The sequence below is a fragment of the Numida meleagris genome, chromosome 1 (genome assembly GCF_002078875.1).
Source record: "Numida meleagris isolate 19003 breed g44 Domestic line chromosome 1, NumMel1.0, whole genome shotgun sequence".
In the NCBI taxonomy this organism is placed as follows: Eukaryota; Metazoa; Chordata; class Aves; order Galliformes; family Numididae; genus Numida; species Numida meleagris.
Window position 1 is genome coordinate 85,552,701 of NC_034409.1, and position 24,814 is coordinate 85,577,514.

The window sequence follows — 24,814 nt, forward strand, 5'->3', positions numbered from 1 at the left end:
TTAACATAATAAAATAGGAGGTATTACTGTCAGAGCTGCCCTCGTAAATACAACAAAATAAGAAAAGGAGATGCCAGGTGTAGTCTCAGTAACATAATCTGTTTTTATAGACATTATACATATTTTGAAGCAGAGGAAAGCAAAGTGAAACTGTCCTTTTAACAGCTAGCTTAGCACTTAACTCAAACAACAGTTCAATACAACAGGTAAAAAAGTACATTGGAGAAATATATTATATGTTGGCAGAAGCAGGAGACTTTGATGGGGAAGAACAGGGATAAAAACAGAGTATTAAGTAGCATCACTGAATTTTCATAGGTCTAGGTCAGGTATTCTCCAGCAGTCATGACAGACTCTTGGTGGTATCATAATTTTTGAATGCAGATAAAAGTGGATGTTGGAGGATCAAACTCCAAAAATAATTGTGTAACTTTCTCCTATTCTTTGCTACTGCTGACACACACACACACACACAAAAAGAACTGGGATAACCTTATCTTCCAACACCTAAAGTTTTTCATGAACTACCTTAAAATTCCAAGTAATTTCCATAGATGGAACGAACTATTTCTGTTCTTTAAATAAATCTACTTTCCTACCTGGATAAGCTTGTATTCTGTTGATGTTTAGAAGTCATATCCAGATATGTCCAAAAAGTAATTACAGTTTACATTTAGAACAGATAACATGGAATTTCATACTAAGTACTTTCTCAAGAAATAATGGGAAATAATTACCTCAACAAATCCAAGAATGTAGTTCATAAAGCATATTTCCTACTGTTCATCTATACCTGGAGTCAGAAGAAAAGTGAGCCACTAAAGTATTTCTAAAAGATAGTCGTAGATTGTTGAAGAAAACATAACACGGGAATGATGTAAGAGAGATCGTGTGTGTGAGCATATTGCAGAAACCACCCACTGAAGTTTGTCATCTTACCCTTGCATAGGCCTTACTGAAGCTGCTTCCTTTTTCCATTCAACAGCACTTAAAATCACCAAAGTCTTGATTATAAGTGCTGCAACAGCGTAAAAACAGAAAAAAAAAATCCAACATCAAAACCAAAACCAAATCCAAAACCAAAACCAAAGAGCATGTGCCCTGAAATGAAGTTCAGTCAAATGAATTTTTCCTTTTCTGAAGTTGGGAAAGTTGACATGGAGAAATGCAGATAAAAAAGAGCATAGTTGACCCGACACCACTAAAACAGTCTCCTTGCCAAGAAAGAACACAGCAAGAAAAACCTTTGGGACCCTGTCAAATCTTTCTCATACATTTGCTGTAGATATATAAAACTTTCCAGAGAGTTTATTCCTGAAATAAAATTTTTAAAGCAGGTATTTGTTCAGGACAAATATTTACTGAGAATATGCGTTATGTCAGGTAGAATTTTGACAGAACATAGAGGAATATAATTACCCAGCTTAAGTTTATTTCAGCCATTTAGTATTGACATGTCTGTATAACAGGAATGGTGCAGAATTCAGCAGACACTGAGTTTGTTAAGGTCTTAGTACTAGTAAATTAAGAATCAAGATTAAAATCAAAATTGAATAATAAAACTTTATCAGCAGATAAAAAGACAATACAAATCAGATTATAATACTATAAATACTACTAAATATATAATTCAAATAACTTCATAGAAAAGAAACCCGGTTCCTTGCAACACCTGATGCAGCCCAAAAGTTATGAAGGGCACTGTAAGAAGGCTGGAGTTAGATCCTGAAGATTTATATTACAGGGAAAAATAAATCAGCATTAATTGTGCATTACAGTAACGTTCCTATCTACTAAGTATTTCTTCCTTAAAATACTTAAGTGGTATTAATACAGCTGTGATTTTTGAGAAAACAAACCACAAACCAAAAACTATAAAACAATGTCGTTTTCTCTGTATGCCATGAAGGCTCCTTGGTGAGTTTTGATCAGGACGTTGTCTAAGGGACTGCTTGGATTTCGGTCCTTCCCGTTGGTGTAGCTTAGTTTTCTGGATACCCTATATAAAATAAGTGTTTAGAACAAAGAAAGTTACACAAAAATACTGTAGTTGCTGACTATTTAAAGAAAAAATTGAAACAAACAAATCACTAAAGCAAGATATCTCAACACCTTGACTGTGAACAGCAGCAGGACTCCTTGCAGCCTTCCTATGTGTGTCCAGCTGACGAGAAAACTTTTTAAGATCTATTTTAAATGAATTTGGTTTACACTGACAAATAAGTATAGCAACATAGTTATAGGAAAGCGTTCACATATTTTCTTTTCTGAAATGTCTTTTTCATAATCAGTTTCTAGATAAAGGCAGCCAAATTCTAAATGGGAAGTGAATATTCCTTACCTTTCTACAACCATTCATTGCAATATTTTGCCACCTGTTTAGGCATAAAACTTCTGAGGGCTACAAAGCCATTAAATAGCTTAATTCCTGGGATGTTTATTACAACCATAGAAGGCTAAGAATATCACACCACAGGCCTAAGGAATCTTGCCACTTGACAGTCTTTTTAGCTACAAATCAGCAAACGAGCAGTTGTGCAACTAATGAATGAAAAAATAGATTCTAATGCAGATGGCTTGGCAAGAAAGCAGTCTGACCTTCTCATTTCCTATGATTTCTGAAACTTCTCTATTTGCATGCAATAACCAAAGAAAAATCTTTTCCTTCTTCTGAACAATTACTAATTGTTAAATAATGAACCGTCTTTCTGATTATGCTCTCCATGCAAACAGTTTAAAAGTACATTCAGGCTTCCCTTGAAATTTTAATTTGCATATTGTCAGAAAACGTTTATATCAGCTGTTTGATCACCTCAAGCATAGTGAAAGCATTTATTGGCTTTGAGTCCAGGAAAGCAGCAAATTTTGTGGTGCCAAATGAGACTTTCTGGCAAAGGATTTAAATTTTTTTTTATAAAATGAAACAAAATTATTAGAGAACTTCTAATGCTTTTTAATTCTGCTGCCTATTAAACTGGCTTGTAATTAAAAACCCATGAGATCAGAAACCTGAGAAACCTTCAAAAGTCATACTTTCTATGGAAAGTAGATGTCATAGGCCAGTATCCAGGGTGCTGGAAGTTTTCTTGTTCCAGAGATAACTGTTATTGCCAATAGCGACAACAGAAGAAGAGCTGAGGACCTCAGACACACAGCCATTACTTGTTTACAAAGAGCCAAAATACATATAACTGTGCCCAACTGCACAGAAGCTGACTTTTGAAAGTCCACTGAAGTGATAATATACTGAAGTCTCCAGAAGTTAACGATCTGAAAAGACTTGTCAGCTCAAGTACACAGCCAGAGTCAAAACAATTCTGTAGTTACATCATGGCTGAAATAAAAAGTACCCCTCTAATGAACATCAAATGAGAACTAGAGTAGCTGTTAAATTAGGCAATCTTGCATTCATCAACCATCTATGTAGGCTTCTGGCTAGTTTCGTCCACAGACACTTGCCTCCCAGTGTTCAAGTCCACAGGTTTGATTAGCTTGGCTTCTATCAAGCATCCATGCCCATTTTGGTTTTAGAAGCAGTAATTTAAGCAACAAGCTCCGTACCATTAACGTGAAAGTAGAACAGCAAGAATTTCTGAAGTTTCTTTTCTCCAAAGGAACTTACTTTTGAGGGCATTTCAGTGTATTTCCAGGGCTGCTGTAATTTGGCATTGTCCTAGGCCAACTAGAGTGGGCATCTGTAATCTCTGATTCTGGTGGTAAAAAATAATATTATGAAAAAAATAAGAACTATGCAGAGTAACCCAAACACTGCAGTACATGGTTAAAATACTACCCTGGTAGTTATATATATATATATATATATATACACACTTCAATCAGCAAATTTTCCTATGGAAATATTCTAATGAAAAAGTTGCGGCAAAATCCAGTTTCAAAAACATTTTATACCCCGTACTTGTAAGTCTCAAATACATTTAAGAATAAGCATTTTGAAAAAAACTAGCTTATCAAGACCATTAGGAATAAAAGCAGAAGAAACAAATGATTCTAGGAAAAAAGAAAAGAAAAAAAAAAGGAATAGATAAAGTGTGAATAAGAATTCAAGGAAAGTAAAATATGACAAGTGGGAATAATCAAATTCCTTGTAAAAATTATATATCAGTAATGAAAATGCAACAAGGCAAATAAAATGCAAACAAATGCATTTCTTTTACTATTTTCTCTTTGTTTAGTAGTTGACAGTTTTTCATGACATCTTCCACAGCATTTTCCCTTACACTTTGATTAGTTATTTGATGACCAAAAGATCAATGAAAACAAAGTATAGAAAAGAAATATTGGTGATTTTTACAAAGCTGGAAAAAAAGTTCAGGTTATGTTATAAACATGCTTTAACCAAAATCAGATTATTAGAAGAAAACTATAAAATTAGTATCTAGAATCTTAAACTAATGCAGCTTTTTAGTCTAGAGTTTGAATAAAATTCTGTTGTTCTGAATCACCAAAAGTTGCCTTCTTCAGCTCAGTAATTAAATTCACCTACACAAGTGACAACAGTCATGCAACAATGGAAGTGCAGATTTTTGTACAGCTGAAGAATCCAAACAAAAGCATTTGGTTATTCAAGTGGTTACTACTAAACTATCAATTTTCTGCTGAACATTTACACATAGAAAGTAAGAAACAATCACCAATGTATAAAAAAGAAGAGAAAACCAAAAAATAATAAACAATACTTTAGTAGGAAAACCCCACAGAAAAGCTTCTTAGACTGCTATTACAATGCAAATCAGGAAAGGAAACCTTTTCAACTTAGATTCCTTACTTATTGAAGAAAAACTTAAACATATTCAATTACTACTGAAGAAGAGGAGCTGTCGCTTAGATATACATGTTTATAGAGGAAATCCATAGATATACCCTTTAAAGAAGCAGTTGCTAAAGTAGTAATTCATATAGCCTCTGAAACTAACCTTTCAAGGAAGCATCAGGAATAACAAGATAAGTTTTATCTGAAGAAGCGTGAAACCCAGAGTCCTGAAAATAAAGCAGCAACCAACTACATCAGTGGAAAAAAACTCAAGTTATTTTTTCACAATTTGCCTTGGAAGAAATAACTAGGATCTTGGCAATAAGAGCTTGATTTAAAACAAGCTTGGCAATTCCAGGAGAACCCAATAAAGCTTAATTTCATTTTACTAATATATGTAGTAAACAAAATATAAGCATTTCAGAAGGACAATATGTTAATTAGCAAGGTCACTGTCTGAAATGATCTTAACCAATGGCACAGTGTATTAAAAACATGAGAAAATCCTTTAGTGAGGATTTTAATACAACTTTCAATGTTACTCATCACAGTGAGGTTCCCCACAGGAGGCTTGACACAACTTACTAAAATTTCTTCAGGAAACAAATCTCCTCAAGTTCACAAAACAACCATACCAACCAAATAGTGCTAGAAGTATGCTGTCACTAGTCTGAAGATCTTCCAGCACTAATCTATTTTTATTTTTTAAGTGTTTCTCCAAACATCAGCAAAACAACCATTTTCACAAGGTCTTTAAATACCTGATGATGACAGTTGTGACTGTTAAAAAATCTGGTGTTACTGCCATTGCGTGGGCTAACAAAATCCATGCCAACTGTCTGAAGATCACCATATTTCTTGTGAGAAATCTGCTGACGTTTGGTTGAAAAAAAATGTTCAGGTATATTTTTCAGTCGCTTTACTGGTGAAGAAAGAAGATCATTTTGAAAATTTCCTAGTCTCTTAACTCTGGGAATTCCAAAAAAAGATCGAACAGGTGAGTTAACAAGAGCATTTACAGTTTCAGACATCTGTATTCCTTCATATTTCCTTAAATTTGAAGCTCTCTGAAAACCAGGGAGTTTTGGAACCATCTCACTAGACAACTGCTGATAAATCTTCTCAAATGCAGTGTTATACTGTATGTTGGACCTCCTAGAATCACTGAAAGTATTCTTCATTATTCCTCCTTTCTCTTCAAGCTTCTGCGAGTTTGAAAGTGGTTTTGTCAACATCAAAGGCTTTTGGATTCCTTTGGAACACAGTTTGTAGTAGAGTTTCTCAAATGCATCTTCGTATTTCTGGGGTGTCTTTGAAGGACTCTGCTTCACAGACAGTGAGGAAAACGAGTGTCTGCGTTGGAAAGAATTCTGCCTCTCAGAAATTTTTATGTCAGGATTCATGAGCGATGTACCTGATGCAAGATAGTAGTTTTTGATAGGTGTAAAAGTGTTACTATCACTACCAACACTGCAAGTAGATGAGCAAAAACCTGATGTATCGTCAGAAGGAAAGTCATTTTTTTGAATTTTACTTTCTTTTACCATATGAAGTACCACCGATCCAGAAGGGGCAGAAGATGTTCTAAAAGGGGATTCCAAAGAATGTTTGTAAGTCAAGTTTCCACTTTTGTTATATTTTGAACTGTTCAATGAGACAGTAGTCTGTAATTGATCTTCTACTAGGAAAGTCTCTCCCATTTTAGCCAAAGCATTAGGAATAGCAGTCTGTTCAGAAACTTTTTGGTCCTCTCCAAATACCAAATGATGACCTAAACTTGAATCAGAGCAGTCCATTTCCATTTCACTTGTATCACTGTATGAAAATGGTACCAGACCAGAGGCGTTATTGATAGAACATAGATCATCACAAGGTCCGCTATTCTCATATACATTATTTCTGAAAGTTTGATTCTGGATGTCTTTACTACTGCTGCATATGCTGGGCAGTTCTTTCTTCAGCTTGAGTGGTCGGAATCTTCTTATTTTTTCTGCAGTGATACTGAGCTTTGGTCTTCTAGCATGCCATCTTTTGTGCCTACAGTACCCAAACATGTATTTAAATGTTTTTTTCCGAGCTTCCCTTGTAATAAGCTTTGTCAGCACTTCTACCATTTTAGGATACAAGTCTGCAAGTGTTATGTTGCTCCAGGAACAACCTTCATCTGCAGACTGATATTCTTCCAATGTACTATTATAGCAAGTTTCATTCATTTCTTGAAAACATTCATGCCTAGGTACAGTTATTGTATTTGGTGACATTGGAGGACCAGAAAATTGTAACTGGTGGGGGCTGGAAGAACGTTTATTTGCCAACTCTAGTTTCTTTCTGCAAACACTGCTTTGGTTGCCTATTCAAAACAGAAAAAAAACTATTAAGACATTTCAGTAACATGACTTAAAATATTGCATGTGGTACAGATATTCTTAACGTAATAGTATACATCATTAAGCTTTTTTACCAAGCCAAATGGATTATTAACAAACCATTGGTTAGGAGAAATGAAATGATTTTTCTTTACTACACTGAATTAACAGATTATAGAAGATAGAAATGAAATTTATTGGGAAAAGAAAAAAACACCAAACAATTTTCAAATAGCTTAATATACAGACAGAAAATACATTCATTGTAGAGGCAGACTGCTTCACTCTCTAATTTCTGACCAGGAGGCACAGTTTCATCCTTCAGATTTTGTTAATGTATTTTTCTATTACTTGAAATCTTTGTGTTCAAATAGTAGCAGTGCAGCTTCCCTTGAGGCAAAGCACGATAAGAATTGTGCTTTTCGTAGTCTTCAGGCTTGAAATATTTACACCAAAATTCTATCTAAAGTTTCCAGGATCAAGTCTGGAAATGTTACTAGTGAAATACAGCTTCAACTACCAGCAGACCCAAAGCTATTCCTTGAATCAAATATAAGCAGTAACAAAATAGTCATGCTTTCATTAAATTGAACTTACTTCTGCTGAAGTTTGTAATTACACTTTTTTTTTTTCCTGGGGCTGTTAAATAAAGCTGCTTTTATGTGCACAAACTATTTTGTGTTTTTCAAATACATTTTGCCATCAGGAAATCCTGTCTAACTTTCTATAAGAATTTAGCCTGCAGAACTGTTTTGTTGGTTAATTAGTGCCCTTGTGTTTTGAAAAAATTAAATACTTATTTCTAAAAAAATTCAATTTAAATAATATTTAATAACCAACATATTTGACCCACACCCAGAAGATACAGTTTTACCTATCGGTTCTCGCACTGGTGAAGCTAATTGGCTTGATGAAGGTGCTACCTGAAAAATGAACAAAATATAAAAGACACATGAATCCTAAATTCATCCTGGATTTTTTGCATGTTAAAGGTAAAACTAAAATTTTATTTCTGACTCCTCCTGCCCTCCCCTTAATATACTAGGTCCTATACGGTAAAATTATAAAAGGAGGAAAAAGTCTAGTTTAAGACTTCAGTAAGATTTTTTAAGAGCCCTGGAAAGTTATTATAACCTTTGCAGCTTCTACGTTATACAGTATATTTCAATCTTTTCCCCAGGTTCCAAAATTTATATGTGGACATATCTATATCCATATGGTAACATACACACATGCACATATATGTCCACATATAAATTCTGAAGTTATATATATAAATATATATATGTGTGTATATATTCTATGTATCTCTGGCATATCCGGTAAGAAATGGATGCCATAGCATGTAATGTACAGAAATTAAATTCAAAATCTCATTTTCTTCCTCTAAAAGCCTCAAACAGAGGCTTTTCAGAAGATCTACTGAAGTAAAAACCAATTCAGACATCAGGGTAAAAAGAACCAAGTATAAAACTCAAAAGAAGTATTTGGATATTGTCTACTGAGTTTCTTATAATCACTGCCATCAAAGATTTGAGATACTTTGATATTTACACTGGCAGGAAGCAGCAGAGAAGTTAGATTAAGATTCATTGTGCTGCACATAGAAAAACACAGTGATTCTGTAGCTAATTAGCAAATAACTTTTAACAGAGCAGGAGAAATATGTTACCGTAATCCATTTGGGAATTCTTCTTCCATTATCTTGTACTATCACATCCACTTGAACTTGTACTTTCTCTTGCATTTTCACATCATCTACATCCAGATTCTTAAGAGAAAAAAAATAAAATTAAAACACAAAGAAGTTATTGACACAGAAAAGTACAAATGCATTACTTAGATTTATTTCCAGCTGGTGTTATTCAGACGAGGATTTCCAATGAGCATGACTTTTTTTTTAATATATGTTTTACATAAAAAAAAAAAGTCTCAAGAAGGAACTGTATGTCAAAACAGAGATAAGTGGTTAGTTTACTGATCTAAGGAACATACTGCCTGAAAAAAAAACCGAAACCAAAACAACAGAACCCAACGAACAACAAAAAATAACCAATCAACCAACCAAGTCTCCAGAAGCCCCATAAAAACCAGCAAAACAGTTCCAGGGATAAGTTACAGAGCAATTTGGTGATATATGACAGGTGTTTTTTAATTAGTGAAAAATTGTCAACTTCTAGAACTTTTCCAAAACAAAATAGAATAGTAAATAATTTTTTGGCAATTGTATATGAGCAAGCAGAACACAGGATTAGAATGGCTTAACACACAAGATGCATTTTGTATTTTTCTTCATAACTAGTTTGGGGAGAGTCTTGATACTCATAGCATGGCTTTGGCAAAAAACAGCAGAAGATTCTACTCTGCTTTTGTTACACTAGTCGTTATTTCAGGTTTACTTTGTAAAATTATGCTCCCTCTTTATATTAGACTGTCTGAGGAGAACAATCATATTTCAAAGGTGCTTTCACTTTGTGATTCATCTGGTTATTCTTTTTGCATACCTACAATAGCTTTTATCAGAGTTGCCCGTTCTGTACAGCATACGGTTTTCTCTGGTATACTAATACCAAACATCATAATTATTTCAATAAATGATGTCATGGAGAGCAATATGAACTTCTAATTTGCTCTACTGACGATAAACATGCATTAAGACGCACACTGCAGAGAGTCTTCTGCTGATAGCGCATTAACTCTTCAGGCAAATACAAACTATACAAGTCATTCAAGTCATTCAATTATTTCTGTTAAACACAAAATTATTTTATGACATCAGACAGCAGAAATTTTTACCTGGAAGTGAATGTCTTCAAATCTTCTTCTCACTGACACTACATCAGCATCACTTTCTTCATCTGCAGTTTGATCTTAAACAGTAAAAAAAACTCAAAATCAAATTTCATAGAAATGTTTTAAACAAATACTGGGTAACGCTGACTAAAGAGGTTTCATTGCAGAAAATGGTTTCCTACAATAAAGCTTTACATGTGTATTATATTCCCATTTCAAGTCCAATTGAAAAACATTTATAGGCTTATAAATAACTTGTGAGGAAACTGATAAGAGTGAAGATAACTTGTCTGCAGCCAGTTCTTCAAGACATACGTTAGCCATTTCAAAAGGTAAAATATTTTTAAAGCACTGATCTGCGAGTGTATTGATACATCGTTCCCACTTCCTTCCTGCTATATTTCTAATTAGCAAAGACACTAAAGAAACAAATATTGTCACTTCCTTGTGGCATGCTTTTCTCAGTTCTTATTATCAAGACAGCCTTAGAATTGCCAAGTGACACCTGAGAGTATTAAAAAACAAGTGCAAATTTTCCAACTCAATTTTTGGATACAAGTATTTCTGCAAATGATTTCACTAGAGGCAGCCAGATATTTCAAATCACCACTAGCTAAAGCCTCAGCCTTTCATGGCAAATAAAACATTTGACTGCATAGTAAGCCCTGATTTATCAGCTTTGGCTGTTATATGTTTGTCCCATGATCGCATTTAATCCTGGAAAGATGAGGAGAAAACCCTGGAAAGGGAAAATGAGCGAAAAAATTCTTGGTTATGAAACTGACCAAACCATTGTCCTTCCACAGAAGCATATAATGGCTTGGGTTGGAAGGGACCCCAAGGATCACCAAGTTCCAACCCCCCTGCCACAGGCAGGGCCACCAACCTCCATATCTAATACTAGACCAGGCTGCCCAGGGCCCCATCCAACCTGGCCTTGTACACCTCCAGTGACGGAGCACCCACAGCCTCTCTAGGCAGCTTGTTCCAGCACCTCACCACTCCCTCAGTAAAGAACTTCCCCCTGACATCCAAGAACTTCCTCAACATCCAAACTTCCCCCTGACATTTTTCATACTATTCTTAAATCACTAAATCAGAATGAAAACTTTTCCCAGATAATATCATATTCCTTTTTTCTTCCCTGTCATTGCAGTCATCACCTAAAGCTCTGTGGGCTGCTGCCACAACAGAGTTAGGATAAAGATAAATATGACAGAAACATTTTTTTTTAGGGGAGACCACAAAATTTTGCATCCTCTTGTGAAAATGCTGGTCAGTCAGAGGGGTGGCTTCAGCAATCTAACTTGAGTACAATTAATTTATTAGAATTGAAACACACACCAGCCAGATTGTCAAAGTTTCTTCAAACTGGATTGCAAATCCCTGGAACGTTTATTATTAGCATAGGAGTGTGGCATGGCATAGAATGGAAGAAAGTCAAGTATCTTCTTCATAGAACCTTAAGGTATTTTTAAGAGCCAAGATGGAAATCAAATTAACACTTTTGTTCCCCAAATGAAGAGGTAAAGAAAAATGAAAATTCATTTGCCATAAGAAACCAAAGCAGGTAGGTCCTAATCATGTTCTCTATTAAGTGTAGAACAATACTTATAAGTGCAGGTGAGAGTTGTTTTTCTGTACCATCCTTCACATATGTTTAGAACAAAAATAGTGTTTAACATCTGGAAGAAGCAACTGCCTTCACTGAGAAGGGTGAAGCATCCTGTATGAATACTAGAGATGGAAAAAAACAGAAAACCAACAAAAAAAAGTTTAGCTAAAGCAACTAAAGATGCACTTTTTCCTTAACAGTTATCCTGTCCCATTGCTAATCATCTGTATATAAAAAAAACAAACAAACAACAACAAAAATCAGTTTTTAAGTGAGGAATTCATATTCCCCATTTCTAAGAAAGTGATTTCTAGGTTGTACTGTATTTGGATAGAGCTGGGGACTCACTGAGGTTGCTATAAACCTCTCCAGTCTCTCTCTAGTACACCCATAGGAGAAAGAGGAAGAGTGGATAACCACATTCTTGTATGCTGCTGTGAAGATGAGTCTTAACTGCATCACTCATTCATCCCATGAGTGCAAAAGACAAAGGAAATTTAGAGAAGCTAGGCGACAAAATCCGCTGAAGCTTGTTTCCTATGTTTTATTGCATAGGTTGAGAAAAAAAGAAGTCATATTTTCTAAATTTGCAGAAAAAGGCTGTTTTACTATTCAAATAGATAACTTAAATTACCCTCAAGTGATAGGAGGACATCCAAATTTCACACTGCTATTTTTATATGAAGAACCTAATGTACACCAAGGTATTTAAAAAAACAGTAATGATATTGATGCAACTGCTCTTTCAATCATCAAATGCTGTGCGCTACATAGTCATAGTTTAACTCATACAAAACAAAGTTTCATACCAACAAGAATCAAAAGATATTGTGTAATGCAAGGTTAAAGTAGTAGGGCTCCTCCAATAGTAATGCCTCCTATTTTATTATGTTGGCCCATGAAGTCATATGCAGATGTTGGTGGTATGGCAGTAGATTGAACCTTTCCACTCATATTTCCTGACGTGTTGTTGCCATGTGACAGATGGCACCAGAGGGGCAGCCTGACAAAAGGGCGTCTGACATGGAAGTGTTTTAGAAGAAAAGGTGTGGAACTGAATTGCATCATGTGGAACAAATGTCAGCTACTTGTGACAATTCACTGACGCTTGCTGAACATTTCTGGAGACGAAACAATGGATTTGAGCACACTGAGGTGGTGTGTGGTGCATTTCTGTGGGGGTGACAGTGGCAGCGGGTCACCTCTGCTTGTGCATATGTTTACGAGAGTGGCATGCAGGCTCTTGTTCATTGCTGGCAAAAATGCGCAGCTAATGGTGGTGACTACATGGAAAAAACAGTGTTTTGAGGCTCAGAGTTTGCTCTATCAAACAGCGTTATTGTGCTCTTTGCACTTGCTCTTTGTAGTTTGCATGGAAATAAACAGGAGGCATCACTTTCAGAGCAACCTACGTATTTTTAAAAAGCAGTCAAAGACAAGTAATTATTTGGGAACACAAGATTGAAACCACCAATGCTTTGTAAACAGGCCACAAGACAGATACTGAAAGTGTTACAAACAAACAAAAAAGATGGTTGACATCCTGAAGACATATTGTTGCACCTGAATTTACTATCCTTGTTAATGGACCACTAGAAATTCATAAATAAAATTAATATAATTATATATATATATGTATCAAGAAATAAATTTTATTTATTAATTAATACAAATATAATATAAATATATAATATATATTATATATTTTGTGTGTATATATATATATTATAGCTATTAATAATACTTTCACCACCATTTTCATTCATGCCAAACTGTTGAGCTCACTGTTCCTTTCAAATTATTAAGAAAAAGCCAATGAACATATTCCACAATGAACTGTCAACACATCAGGGAGTTAAAGAAGAATGTGAACAATGATTTCATTGCACTAGCAGTACCGTACCTCCCAAGCTGCCAGAGATCAAGCAGCATTTGGACAACGCTCATAGACACTGGGTTTGAATTTTGGGTGGTCCTGTGTGGAGCTGGGAGTTGGATTTGGTGATCCTTAAGGGTCCCTTCCAGCTGGGGATATTCTGCAATTCTACGAATATTCTACTGCATGTTTATAATGTTTTGGGTTTTTTTTTTTTTTTTGGAAGGGAACCTTCCAGAACTGCCATGCCTGCCTTCATTTACAGATAGGTCCACCAGCAATCTTATATTTTTTTCCCCCCATTTATTTCGTAAGTAGAAAAAATATAAAGAGGATAAGATATTCCATGTTTCAGTAAAACTCATTGAGCAGATTTCCTCTTTTCACATTTCAGTTGATGTATTATTCTGTATTAACTATTAGAACACTAGCACTTGAACTGATCAATTTAAAGAAAACCCAAAACATGAGACCCACACATAGAGAAGCAGTTATCTTCACACAAATCTTACTTCTGCATAAGCTTATTTCGTAATGAGTCTCTAAGCCAGATATTGTTGTTGTACTGAAAACTGCTTTGACACAACTGTTTGTCCACAATGAAGGTATCCACAAGCTACAGTGAAGTTTGTACACAGTGTATATAAAAATTATTGCCCATTGTTCTTACTGCACAAGTAACAGAAATGTGATCTTTCCCAAAAGAGAGGGTCTTTATCTTCAAATGTAAGACAATGCTGATATTAAGACTATAGTGGGACTTCTCATGACTGGATGGATGAGACAGACTCACTCAGACTTAAAGACTGAAAATGACAAATGCACTTGGCAGATACACTTACCCTACTCAAGATGGAGATTAAAGAAGCTTATGCTTGGTGCAGTTTACTGCTCTTGCTTTTTCTGTATTTGTTTCCAGATAAATTGATGTCAAATATCACAAGGGATTTACATTTTTTTTACCTCAACTTTGTACAGACACATTTTTAGTAGGATTGTACTATGAGAGACAGAAAGACACTGGGTTTTGTTTTGTCTTCAAATAACCAACATAGAGGTTTCTTAGCTGAATGCCACAAAATAAGCATCTGATTGACAAAAAAATTCTAAGAACACAAAGCCCATCATACTCTCCCAGTACCATATACACCATAACATCCCCCCATCATTTATCCCTGTAAAAAAAACTTCTTTTATTTATTGGAACATAAAACTCCTTTTAAGAACAAATGTAAAGGAAGAAGTATAACACCCAAAGACTAAGTAGCAACAGAACACGTGCAATCTTGATTTAAATTCCCTTGCGGTACTTGATCGATAAAGAAATACCTACACTTTCAGCAGGTAGCCCAATTCATTCAGCTCGCAGAATAACGTGCTAAATTTTGGATCACTCATCACACAGCCTCGTGAGAGTCTTTCAAAATATTTCTGAATATGTCTACCTGTATACTTCTTTTCAAAAAGCTAGCAAATTCAAATTCCTCCACATGTACACCTGAGTAACTCAGGGTTGGATTTGCAGATTCAAGAAACATCTGACAAAGGCTAAAAAAAATACAAAAGCCTGTCTATATAGCTGATAAAAGGACATTATTTTAATCAAGTTGTGATGGTGGCAATGTCAATCATAATTTATTTACTCATTTTAAATGTTTTATCTAGGTTTCAGAATCTTTATGAACGTAAGCATTGGTGTGGGCTTTTGGTCAACAGGCAACTTATCCATAAGAGCCTTGACTTTGTAGAACTTAATTTACAGTGTTTGTATTCTAAGCACTTTACCTGCAGTCCTTTGACTTCCTACGTGATGCTGCAATTAGAAACAGGAAAAAAAAAACGTCAGAAGAATCTTAGAATAGTAAAGTTACTTTAACTAAAGCCTTTATTTTCTTTGGTATATCTTACAAGTAGGCACTTCTTAAATAACCAATCAGTTTCCTTCAGCTTCTGCAAGGCCTTACCAGCATAGCCATGAATAAACAGTAAAAGATGTCTGATCTTTCATACTGTTACTGTTAAAATCGCTGCATTAACATATGCTGCAGTTACCTTGGCACACATGAGGGGCTAAAATAGAATTCTTCTTACAGCTCTTCATGGATTAAGTCCGAAAAGTTGCGCAGCCACTTTTTGTTGCTATGCTTAGTAGGTGATCCATTGAGCTTTTGACAAAGCTCTTTTGAGCTCTTATGAAGGAGTTTAAGAAACAGAGTAAGAAGCAACTGTTTGTATACCATCACCACTTAGAATTAAAAATATACAGAAAACATGCCCACAACACTATAAATAGAACAGTTTTCCAGCTTTACTAACAGTATATAATCACCTATTTCCATCAATCTCATGTGCTGTTCTTAACCAATCTGTCCTAAAGCCCTATTTTAAAGTAGTTATTGATGTCACTGATTGATGCCTCTTGCATGTATTAAATGGCTCAACAAAATTAGAATCTATTCCTATAGAAATATAGGAAAGAGATACAGAAATATTGACTACATAGTAGGACTATATTATTATGTACCTTAAATAGTTTTCTGAGCTTCTTGACTGATAGATCTCCCCATTGTTTTGGACCTAGAAATAACGAGAAACGTTAATACAAACACAGCATTTCTTATAAAACTATTTATCTATATTGAGTGGTAGTAACAAGATGATCATATCTGAGCAACCTTCAGCACAACTGTTGAAACAATGTTTAAAGCCATACTAAAGGCTTTATGTACTGAGATCCATATTCACAAACTCTCTGCGCGGAAGCTGCTGAATTAAAACTGTAACCAAGCCTTTCCAAATCGAAGACTGTGTATTACAATGCTGTATGTATACCCAGTCTTCACCTTTCCCCCAGCCTTTGGTGAGCACTTAGTGCATCCACTACACTGAGCTTGAACCTGTGGTAGCACTTCATGCCTACATTGTTCTCCACAAGAACTGACATGTCAATTACAGATCATAATCCGCAATTCTGTACTAATAAAGTCCTGCAGAATATTTCATCTCTCAGTAACCAAGCTACTAAGTTACAAGTCCCAACAGCACTCAAGAGAAATCTATTTTCAAACAGTTTCTTTCCCCTCAAAAAGCTCTCCGTAAGTATTAGCCACCCTATAACAGATTGAGAGCCATAATGAAAGACTGTAACATATGGCATGGCATAACATGCTATAAATTTATGCTAAGTACTTGAACATTCAGTGAAAAACTAAAGACACTACCAATCTATTCTACCCTGACATTTGACACGCTAGAAATGTATAACTTACAGCAGTCTTCAGAATACTAAGCAGAGCTGAAACTACTGAGTCCAATCATGCCTATCAGCTTCCTGCTACTGACTCTGCTCCTTTGTTTCAGTCTTCAGCATTTTGATTCTAGCATTACAAGTCATTCAAATATTAACTGCTGTTTTCCTGTTGTCTAAAACAGAGCACATAAGGGACTGAAAAGGTGCATGTAAGCCACCTCTCTTGGTACTTCTATGTTCATAGCATAGCAAAGTTCACAGATGAAATGCCATTCCTGAGTGGACAAAGGCCAGAATTTGTTGAAATCTCCCAGTATGTAACTGCCAACAGTTGCATACTTCATTATGTCTAAATGCACAGCATGTAAATAAAATATTGAAGTTGAAAGAAGTTCTTACCATCAGGTGTGTCGTAAGTGAGGGTTTCCATGGAAATAAGGAAGTCATCTTCAAAAGGATAATTATACTAAATAAAAACACCATTAAATATTAGAATAAAATAAATATTATAATAAGAATAATAGAATAAAATAAATATTAGAATAAAACACAGAATCATAGAATGACTTGGGTTGGAAGGGATGATCTAGGATCATCTAGTTCCAATCCCACTGCTGCAGGCAGGGTTGCTGACCACCAGATTAACCTCCACATCAGGCTGCCCAGGGCCTCATCCAGCCTGGCCTTGAACACCCCCAGGGATGGGCATCCTCAACCTCTCTGGGCAATGTGTTCCAGCACCTCACCACCCTCAGAGTGAAACATTTCCCTCTGACATCTAACCTAAATCTCCCTTCTTTTAGTTTAAAACCATTTCCCTTTGTCCTATAACCATCCACCCATGAAAATAAGTTGATTTCTGTTCTGCTTATAATCTCCCTCTAAATATTGGAAGGCCTCAACGATGTTTCCCTGTAGCATTCTCTTCTCCAAGCTAGACAAGTCCAGTTCTCTCAGCATTTCTTCATAGGAGAGGTGCTTCAGCCCTCCAATAATCTTAGTAGCCCTCCTCTGCACCGTCTCCAACGCCCCCAAATCTTTATTGTGCTGAGGGCCCTGGGCCTGTATGCAGTTCTCCAGATGAGATCTCACAAGGGCAAAGTAGAGAGGGACAATCCCCTCCCTCTCTTTGCTGGCCACTGCTCTTCTGATGCAGCCCAGGATACTGTTGGCCTTCTGGACTGCAAGAGCACACTGCTGGCTCATGTCCAGCTTTTCACCCATTGGGACCCCCAGGTCTTGCTCTTCAGGGCTGCCCTCAATGATTTCTTCTCCCAGCGTGATTAAATATAGATGAATGATTAAAAACAATTTTAATTGGAATTTTAAACACAGTTTACACAATTTTGCTTTGACTGAAATTGTCAGTGTGTTGTTTTATTGGTGGAAGTTAGAACCCAGCATCTGGAAACATGATTCCAAGAAAAATGTGTGTATTTTAAGCACGTACACAAGACGTTCAATTTCAAAACATAAGCCAAAAACGGAGGAAGTGGGGATTCAAGGAGTTCTTAAAGTGGTAAATGCTACAGAGATTCTCCTGAACTTCGTCTGGAATTAGCCACCGGGCACAGACCTGCAGCTCACGATGCATGACAACACCCAGCCTGAGGCTGAATGGGGACAGTGAGGCAGAAGCAGCCTCGGCTTTAAGGCCAGCACCCAGCACTACCCCTAGAACGTCACCCAGAGCAGCAAAGCTGACCGCTCGGAATAAACACTCATATCCGCACCCAAGCGTGCAGCTCCCGCATCTTTATCACAAAATGGCTGTGACGTGAGGCCTCCTGAGGGAAGCTGTCAGAGCTCGTGACAGCGCAGCGACGTCCGCGAGGAACGCGCAGCCGCCCCCGCCAACAGCGCGGCCCGCGGGCCTCCCTCACTCCCGCCACGACGCGGCCCGGCGGGCCGGCCGCCAGCCGGGACGCACGCACCGCCCAGCGCGGTCCTCACCCGTTCCACGATGCCGAGGATGGACGCCTGGAAGCGGGCGTTGCTCCGCTGCAACCGTTCGTCCAGATCCAATGCCATGACGCGGGGCCGCGGAGCAGCACAGCCACGCATACCCCGCGGCCACCGCCGACGGCCTCCGCTCCTCCCACGCCGATTCAAACTGCGCGCGTCCCGCCTTCCATTGGGTGCCGCTCACGTCAGTCCAGGCGCCGCCGCCATTCGCAGTGCGTTGTGCACGCCTCTTGTCTCTCTGATTGGTTACTCAGGCTGTCAGTCTACTTCAAAACTGTCCCATTGGATACAGGGCTTGCTGCGGGCCTGCGGCCGGGTGCGGTGAGAAGGCTGTATTCTGCATAGCAGCAGTCCCGTGCTGCGAGCTCCCATTGGTCGCGTTGCTGTTTCCGTGTTGTTCCTTACGCCGCTTGTTTGTAGACGGATAGAATGCACTGTCTGCTTGTGTCCGTGGTCAGATCTTGTGCCCCTAACTCTAGAAATGCAATTATGGTATCCAGCCCTGGGACAGGAGCAGGAGCGACCTCCATAAGCTTGCTGATATATATTCCTATCAGTACCTTTGCTCACACTAGCAAGTGTAGCAGGTGACTTCTAAGCTGGGCCAAACTGTCACTTCACAGGGTGCATTGGTGTGAGGTGGTGAAGAGACAATTTTTAGTCATAGAAATCCTGAGTTGTAAGGAACTCGCAATGATCGCAAAATCGTAGAGACATACAATCGCTTGGATGATTGGAACCAGCCAGTTCTAACCTTTGTGCCGTGAGCAAGGCTGCACCCCACCAGCTCAGGCTGCCCAGAGCCCCATCTAACCTGGCCCTGAACACCTCCAGGGATGGAACATCTGCAGCTTCTCTGGGCACCCTGTGCCAGGGCTTTGCTGCCCTCTGAGTAAAGAATATCCTTCTAACATCCAAACAGAATCGCCCCTCTTTTAGCTAAAAACAATTCCTGTTTGTACTATCACAATCAGTGTAAAAAAATCAGTTTCCGTCCTGTTTATAAGCTGCCTTGAAGTGCTGGAAGGCTGCAAAGAGGTCTCCCCTGAATCTGTTCTGTTTTCCAGGCTGAAAGCCCAACTCCCTCAGCCTGTTTTCACAGAAGAGGTGCTCCAGCCCTCTGATTGTCCTTGTGACTCTCCTCTGGACGCACTTAAACATCTCTGTATCTTTCTTTTGCTGTGGGTCCCAGATCTGGACACAGTACTTCAGCTGGGGCATCACAAGGGCTGAACAGAGGGGGGACAATCACCTCCCTCACCCTGCTGGCCACCCCCTTTTGATGCAGTTGGATCTCTGGGCTGCAAGCACACAGTGCTGGCCAATATCCAGCTTTTTATCAACCAGAACCCCCAAGTCTTTCTCCACAGGGCTGCTCTCAGTGAGTTCCTCTCCATTTCTGTATACATATCCAGGACTGCCCTGAGGAAGGTGTAGCACCCTGCATGCTTGGACATATTAGGTTCAAATGGACCCACTTTTCAAGCTTGTCCAATTCCCTTCGGATGCCATTCCCTTCCGCTATTGTACCAGTGACACCACTTAGCTTGGTGAATGCCCTGTGAACTCCATCAGCTCAGGGCCTTGCCTACTGCTCTGGGCAGCCTGTTCCAGAGCCCAACCACCCTCTGGTGCAGAACCTGTCTCTAACCCCCAGCTGCCCCTCCCCTGACGCAGCTCCATGCCGTTCCCTTGGGCCCTGTCGCTGTCACCAGAGAGCAGAGTTCAGCACTGCCCCTCTGCTCCCCTTGTCAGGGGCTGTAGGTCGCCATGAGGCCTCCCCTCATCTCCTCTGCTTTGAGCTCAACTAACCAGGGGACTTCGTGTGCTCTTCATATTTAAACATGTTAAGTGCCATTTCTTGTAAAAGAAGCTTTTTTTGTTTAGCCAGCTTTTTTCAGGGGTCCCCAGGGCAGCAGTGCCTGGTTGTGAGGGGACTGGACAGGTGGGAGCTACTGAGAAAGCCATGCAGTATATACACCTTTCTACTTGATTCAGCAGCAACAGCCAGAGAACTGAACACTGGAGAACTGTGTGTGAAATGGCCACTGCAAATCCTGCTGTTGCTAGCCTTTCTCCAGCCAGTCCATAGAGTTGTGTCTTTAGGTCACAGAGGAGGGGCTTGTCATTGGCATCACTGAAAGCATCACCTTCCCACCAGTATGGAGATTTTGGATGCCATCCCATTCCTGTCCAGTACTCTTCAAGGAGCCATTTATTTTCTATAAATAAAGATTAAAAATAAAAATGTGCTCTCAGCACATCAAGTGCCCTGGAACTGTCCTTTAAAAAAATATTTGCCATTTTGCCAATGCAAAGACATAGATGGATTTTTCATAATGGCTTATAATATACAGTTGATTTATATCTATCTACTTACTATTTGTGAGTTCCATTGCAATAGATCTATTGTTGAAATACCAGAAGTAAAGAAACATCAATTTTCTGCATTATTACTGTGTCGTGGTGGAGAAGTTTCCACAGCTCAAAAGTTCTGCAGTAAGGCTTTACCCTTTTTCTTGTATCAGCAAGACACAATTTTTTCTGTCACCACTGCATGAACATCTGTGCTCAATGGTTAAATCACCTATGTGGTGAGTAATCCAGCCGCAAGAGTGGTGAAATACTGATTGCGGACAGCATGAAGAGAAAGGACAAGCATGGTGATTTGAAGCTAACAAGCTACATTGCACCCCAACACTTGTCACTCTCACCCAGAATCATTCTGGAGATCCCCTAACTATATTCTTTATTTGCTAGATATCCACCTAGGGATAGATTTGTTGCTGTTCATTTTGACTGAAGCTACGCTTTGACTATATAAAAGCTTATATAAACTTTGTAAGATTTTTTTTTTAAGTACCTACTTGGAATAAACCCAAATCTATGCATCTCTAATTAAGTTGCCAAGACCACCGGACACTCAATAATTTGTCCCAAGTCCTTCTAATCTTTCCTTCCCCTTGGGTAAAAGAGGAGTAATATTATTACTTTTACTGCCTTGGATACTCTAAAAGTAAATTCTATAATATTTCCAGCATAGTCAGATATTTGGATAAGACAGAATATTACTAGGAAGTTTATAAGTAGATAAATAAGTCTCTGTCTCCGTATATATGTGTACTCAGGGCAAGCTTTATATGACATGTAGTAAATAAGACCTCAAGTCTCCCTCTTAATGAGAAGGATAAAAGGATACATTAGATGAATAACTATTCATAGAATGGAATCATAGAATCGTGGAGGTTGGAAAAGGCCTCCAAGATCATCCAGTCCAACCATCCACCTACCACCAATATTTCCCCACTAACTCATGTCCCTTAGTACCACATCTAAACATTTCTTGAACACCTCCAGGGATGGTGATGCAACCACCTCCATGGGGAGCCCATGCCAGTGCCATACCACTCTTTCAGAGAAAAAATTATTCCTAATATCCAACTTGAACCTCCCCTGGTGTAACTTGAGGCCATTCCCTCTCATCCTATCACTAGTTAGGCAGGAGAAGAGGCTGACACCTCACTTCAGGTAGTTATAGAGAGCTGTAAGGTCTTCCCCGAGCCTTCTATTCTCCAAACTAAATAATCCCAGTTCCCTCAGCCACTCCTCATAAGACTTGTGCTCCAGACCCTTCACAGCTTTGTTACCCTTCTCTGGACACACTCCAACACTTCAATGTCTTTCTTGTAGGAGGGTCCCAAAACTGAACACAATACTCAAGGTGTGGCCTTACCAGAGCTGAGTACTGGGGGTCGATCACCTCCCTGCTCCTGCTGGCAACACTATTTCTGATACAAGTCAGGATGCCATCGGCCTCCTTGGCCACTTGGGCACTCTGGTGGCTCATGTTCAGCCTACAACCCCAGGTCCCTTTCCTCTGCACAGTCTTCCAGTCACACTGCCCCCAAGTCTGGTCACATTGTTGTGATCAAAGTGTAGGACCTGGCACTTGTTGTCATTGAACTTGATCCCCCTGGGCCTCAGTCTAGCAATCCAGCCTGTCCAGATCCCATTGTAGGGCCTTCCTACTCTCAGACAGATGACAGTTTTTCCTAGTTTGATTCAGTTCAGTATTATCTATGTGGAAAAATAAAGCATATCTTAAAGTCGTTGGTTCTTCACTTTAGGGTCTAGAGTTGTCATGGCATTCATTGTGGGTTTTTGTGAAGCCATTGCGATGCTTTGCTAATTAACTGTTGAAATACAGTACACACACAAGATGAGATTGATTACTTTCTTCTGACATTTTCTTAGGAGCCACTCATTTTAAAGTTCTCATGTCTCATAATTTATTAAATGTAGTTTTATACTAAAAATAATAAAAATAGCCCCAATTTATTGAGGTAATCGCTAACATATGAAAATAAGGGTATGTTCTTTTTATTTCAGCTGCTGATAGAAGATTAGTCATTCAGTCAATCTATCCAGAAGTTAATTTTGGCTCCTTGAATTCATGTGACACCACAAGAATGACAGGAACACTCAATGGCAAAGAACTTCTTTTACCATTCAGGTCAGAAAATGTGAGCGGGCATTCAGGAGTTGGATGCAAAAAGTTGTAACTGGTTTATTTGATAAGGTGTAGCCAAAAATGAAAGGCTGTCCAGCTGGCCTTAGATGTTGCTGAAGGGAGAGGTGGCCAATGCTTTACCTTTATACTGACTCACGGATGGTGGCAAATGCCTTATGGGGGTGGTTACAGCAGTGGGAACAAAATAACTGGCAACGAAGGGGTAAACCTATTTGGGCTGCTGAACTGTGGAAAGACATTGCTGCCCGAATTAAGAATATGGTTGTAAAGTTGCATCATGTAGATGCTCATGTGCCCAAGAGTTGGGCTACTGAAGAACAACAAAACAACCATCAGGTAGATCGAACCTCCAGAATTAAGGTGGCTCAAATAGACTTGGACTGGCAACACAAAGGTGAATTATTTCTAGCTCGGTGGGCCCAGGAAACCTCGGGCCATCAAGGAAGAGATGCAACATATAAGTGGGCTAGAGACTGAGGAGTGGACTTAACTATGGATGCTATTATACAGGTTATTCATGACTGTGAAACACGCGCCACAATTAAACAAGCGAAGAGGATGAAAGCTCTCTGGGGGAAGTGGCGATGGCAAAAGTATAAATATGGGGAGGCGTGGCAGGTTGATTATATCACTTTGCCACAAAGCCACGATGGTAAGCGTTACGTGCTCACCATGGTGGAGGCAACCACTGGGTGGCTCGAAACATTTCCAGTACCCCATGCTACCGCCCAAAACACCGTATTAGGTCTTGAGAGACAAGTCCTGTGGTGACATGGCACTCCAGAAAGAACTGAGTCAGATAATGGGACTCATTTCAAAAATTTTCTTGTAAATGCTTGGGCCAAAGATCACGGCATTGAGTGGATTTATCATATCCCCTATCATGCACCAGCTTCTGGTAAAATTGAACAGTACAATGGATTGGTAAAAACCATGTTGAAAACAATGGGTGGCGGAACATTTAAGCATTGGAGAAGCATTTGGCAGAAGCCACCTGGTTGGTCAACACTCGAGGATCCATCAATCGTGATGGTCCTGCCCAGTCCAGCTCTGTACATAATGTAGAGGGAGATAAGGTCCCTGTAGTACATGTAAAGAGCATGCTGGGAAAAGTGGTTTGGGTCTTTCCAGCTTCTGGGAAGGGCAAACCTCTCTGTGGCACTGTTTTAGCTCAGGGACCTGGGTCCACTTGGTGGGTGTTGCAGAAGAATGGGGATGTTCAGTGTGTACCACAAGGGAATTTGATGTTGGGGGAGTGCAGTCAGTAAGTCCATGTATATATAGGTATATATATATGTATATCTGTGTGTGTAATGCATGTTAATTATTGTTTGTATATATACACTGAACATGATGTAGTGATGTGGAATAAGGGTGGAATGTCATGGTTTTATGATTTTTGTCTATCAGTATTCCACATCATAACATCGTGTAGTGCACTGGGAGTTAAAGAGTTAATGCTCCAGTTCTGTGGATTGTGGATAGTTCTGGATACCTGGTTCTCAGAAGAGAAGAACTACAATTCCCAGAGGACTTTGCTGTTCTGTTACCGTTTTCCGTACAGAGGGAAAGATAAAAACTGTTCCCATATCACGAGACTACCCCTTTTTTCGATCCTGCTCATCCTGGCAGCATCTCACTCCCTAG

At 38.7% G+C, this 24,814-nt stretch overlaps 1 protein-coding gene across 1 annotated transcript; it reads right to left on the reverse strand.

Annotated features, from left to right (window-relative positions):
• On the reverse strand, positions 1,293 to 18,862 carry HJURP (Holliday junction recognition protein). Its single transcript, XM_021400948.1, has 11 exons — positions 18,625 to 18,862; positions 17,071 to 17,137; positions 15,946 to 15,998; positions 15,207 to 15,234; positions 9,934 to 10,007; positions 8,810 to 8,908; positions 8,012 to 8,060; positions 5,533 to 7,121; positions 4,935 to 4,998; positions 3,623 to 3,710; positions 1,293 to 1,999 (listed from the first exon to the last, which is right to left on the reverse strand). Exons 1-11 carry the CDS (start codon positions 18,733 to 18,735, stop codon positions 1,873 to 1,875), a joined length of 2,349 nt encoding a protein of 782 aa, XP_021256623.1. The 5' UTR covers positions 18,736 to 18,862; the 3' UTR covers positions 1,293 to 1,872.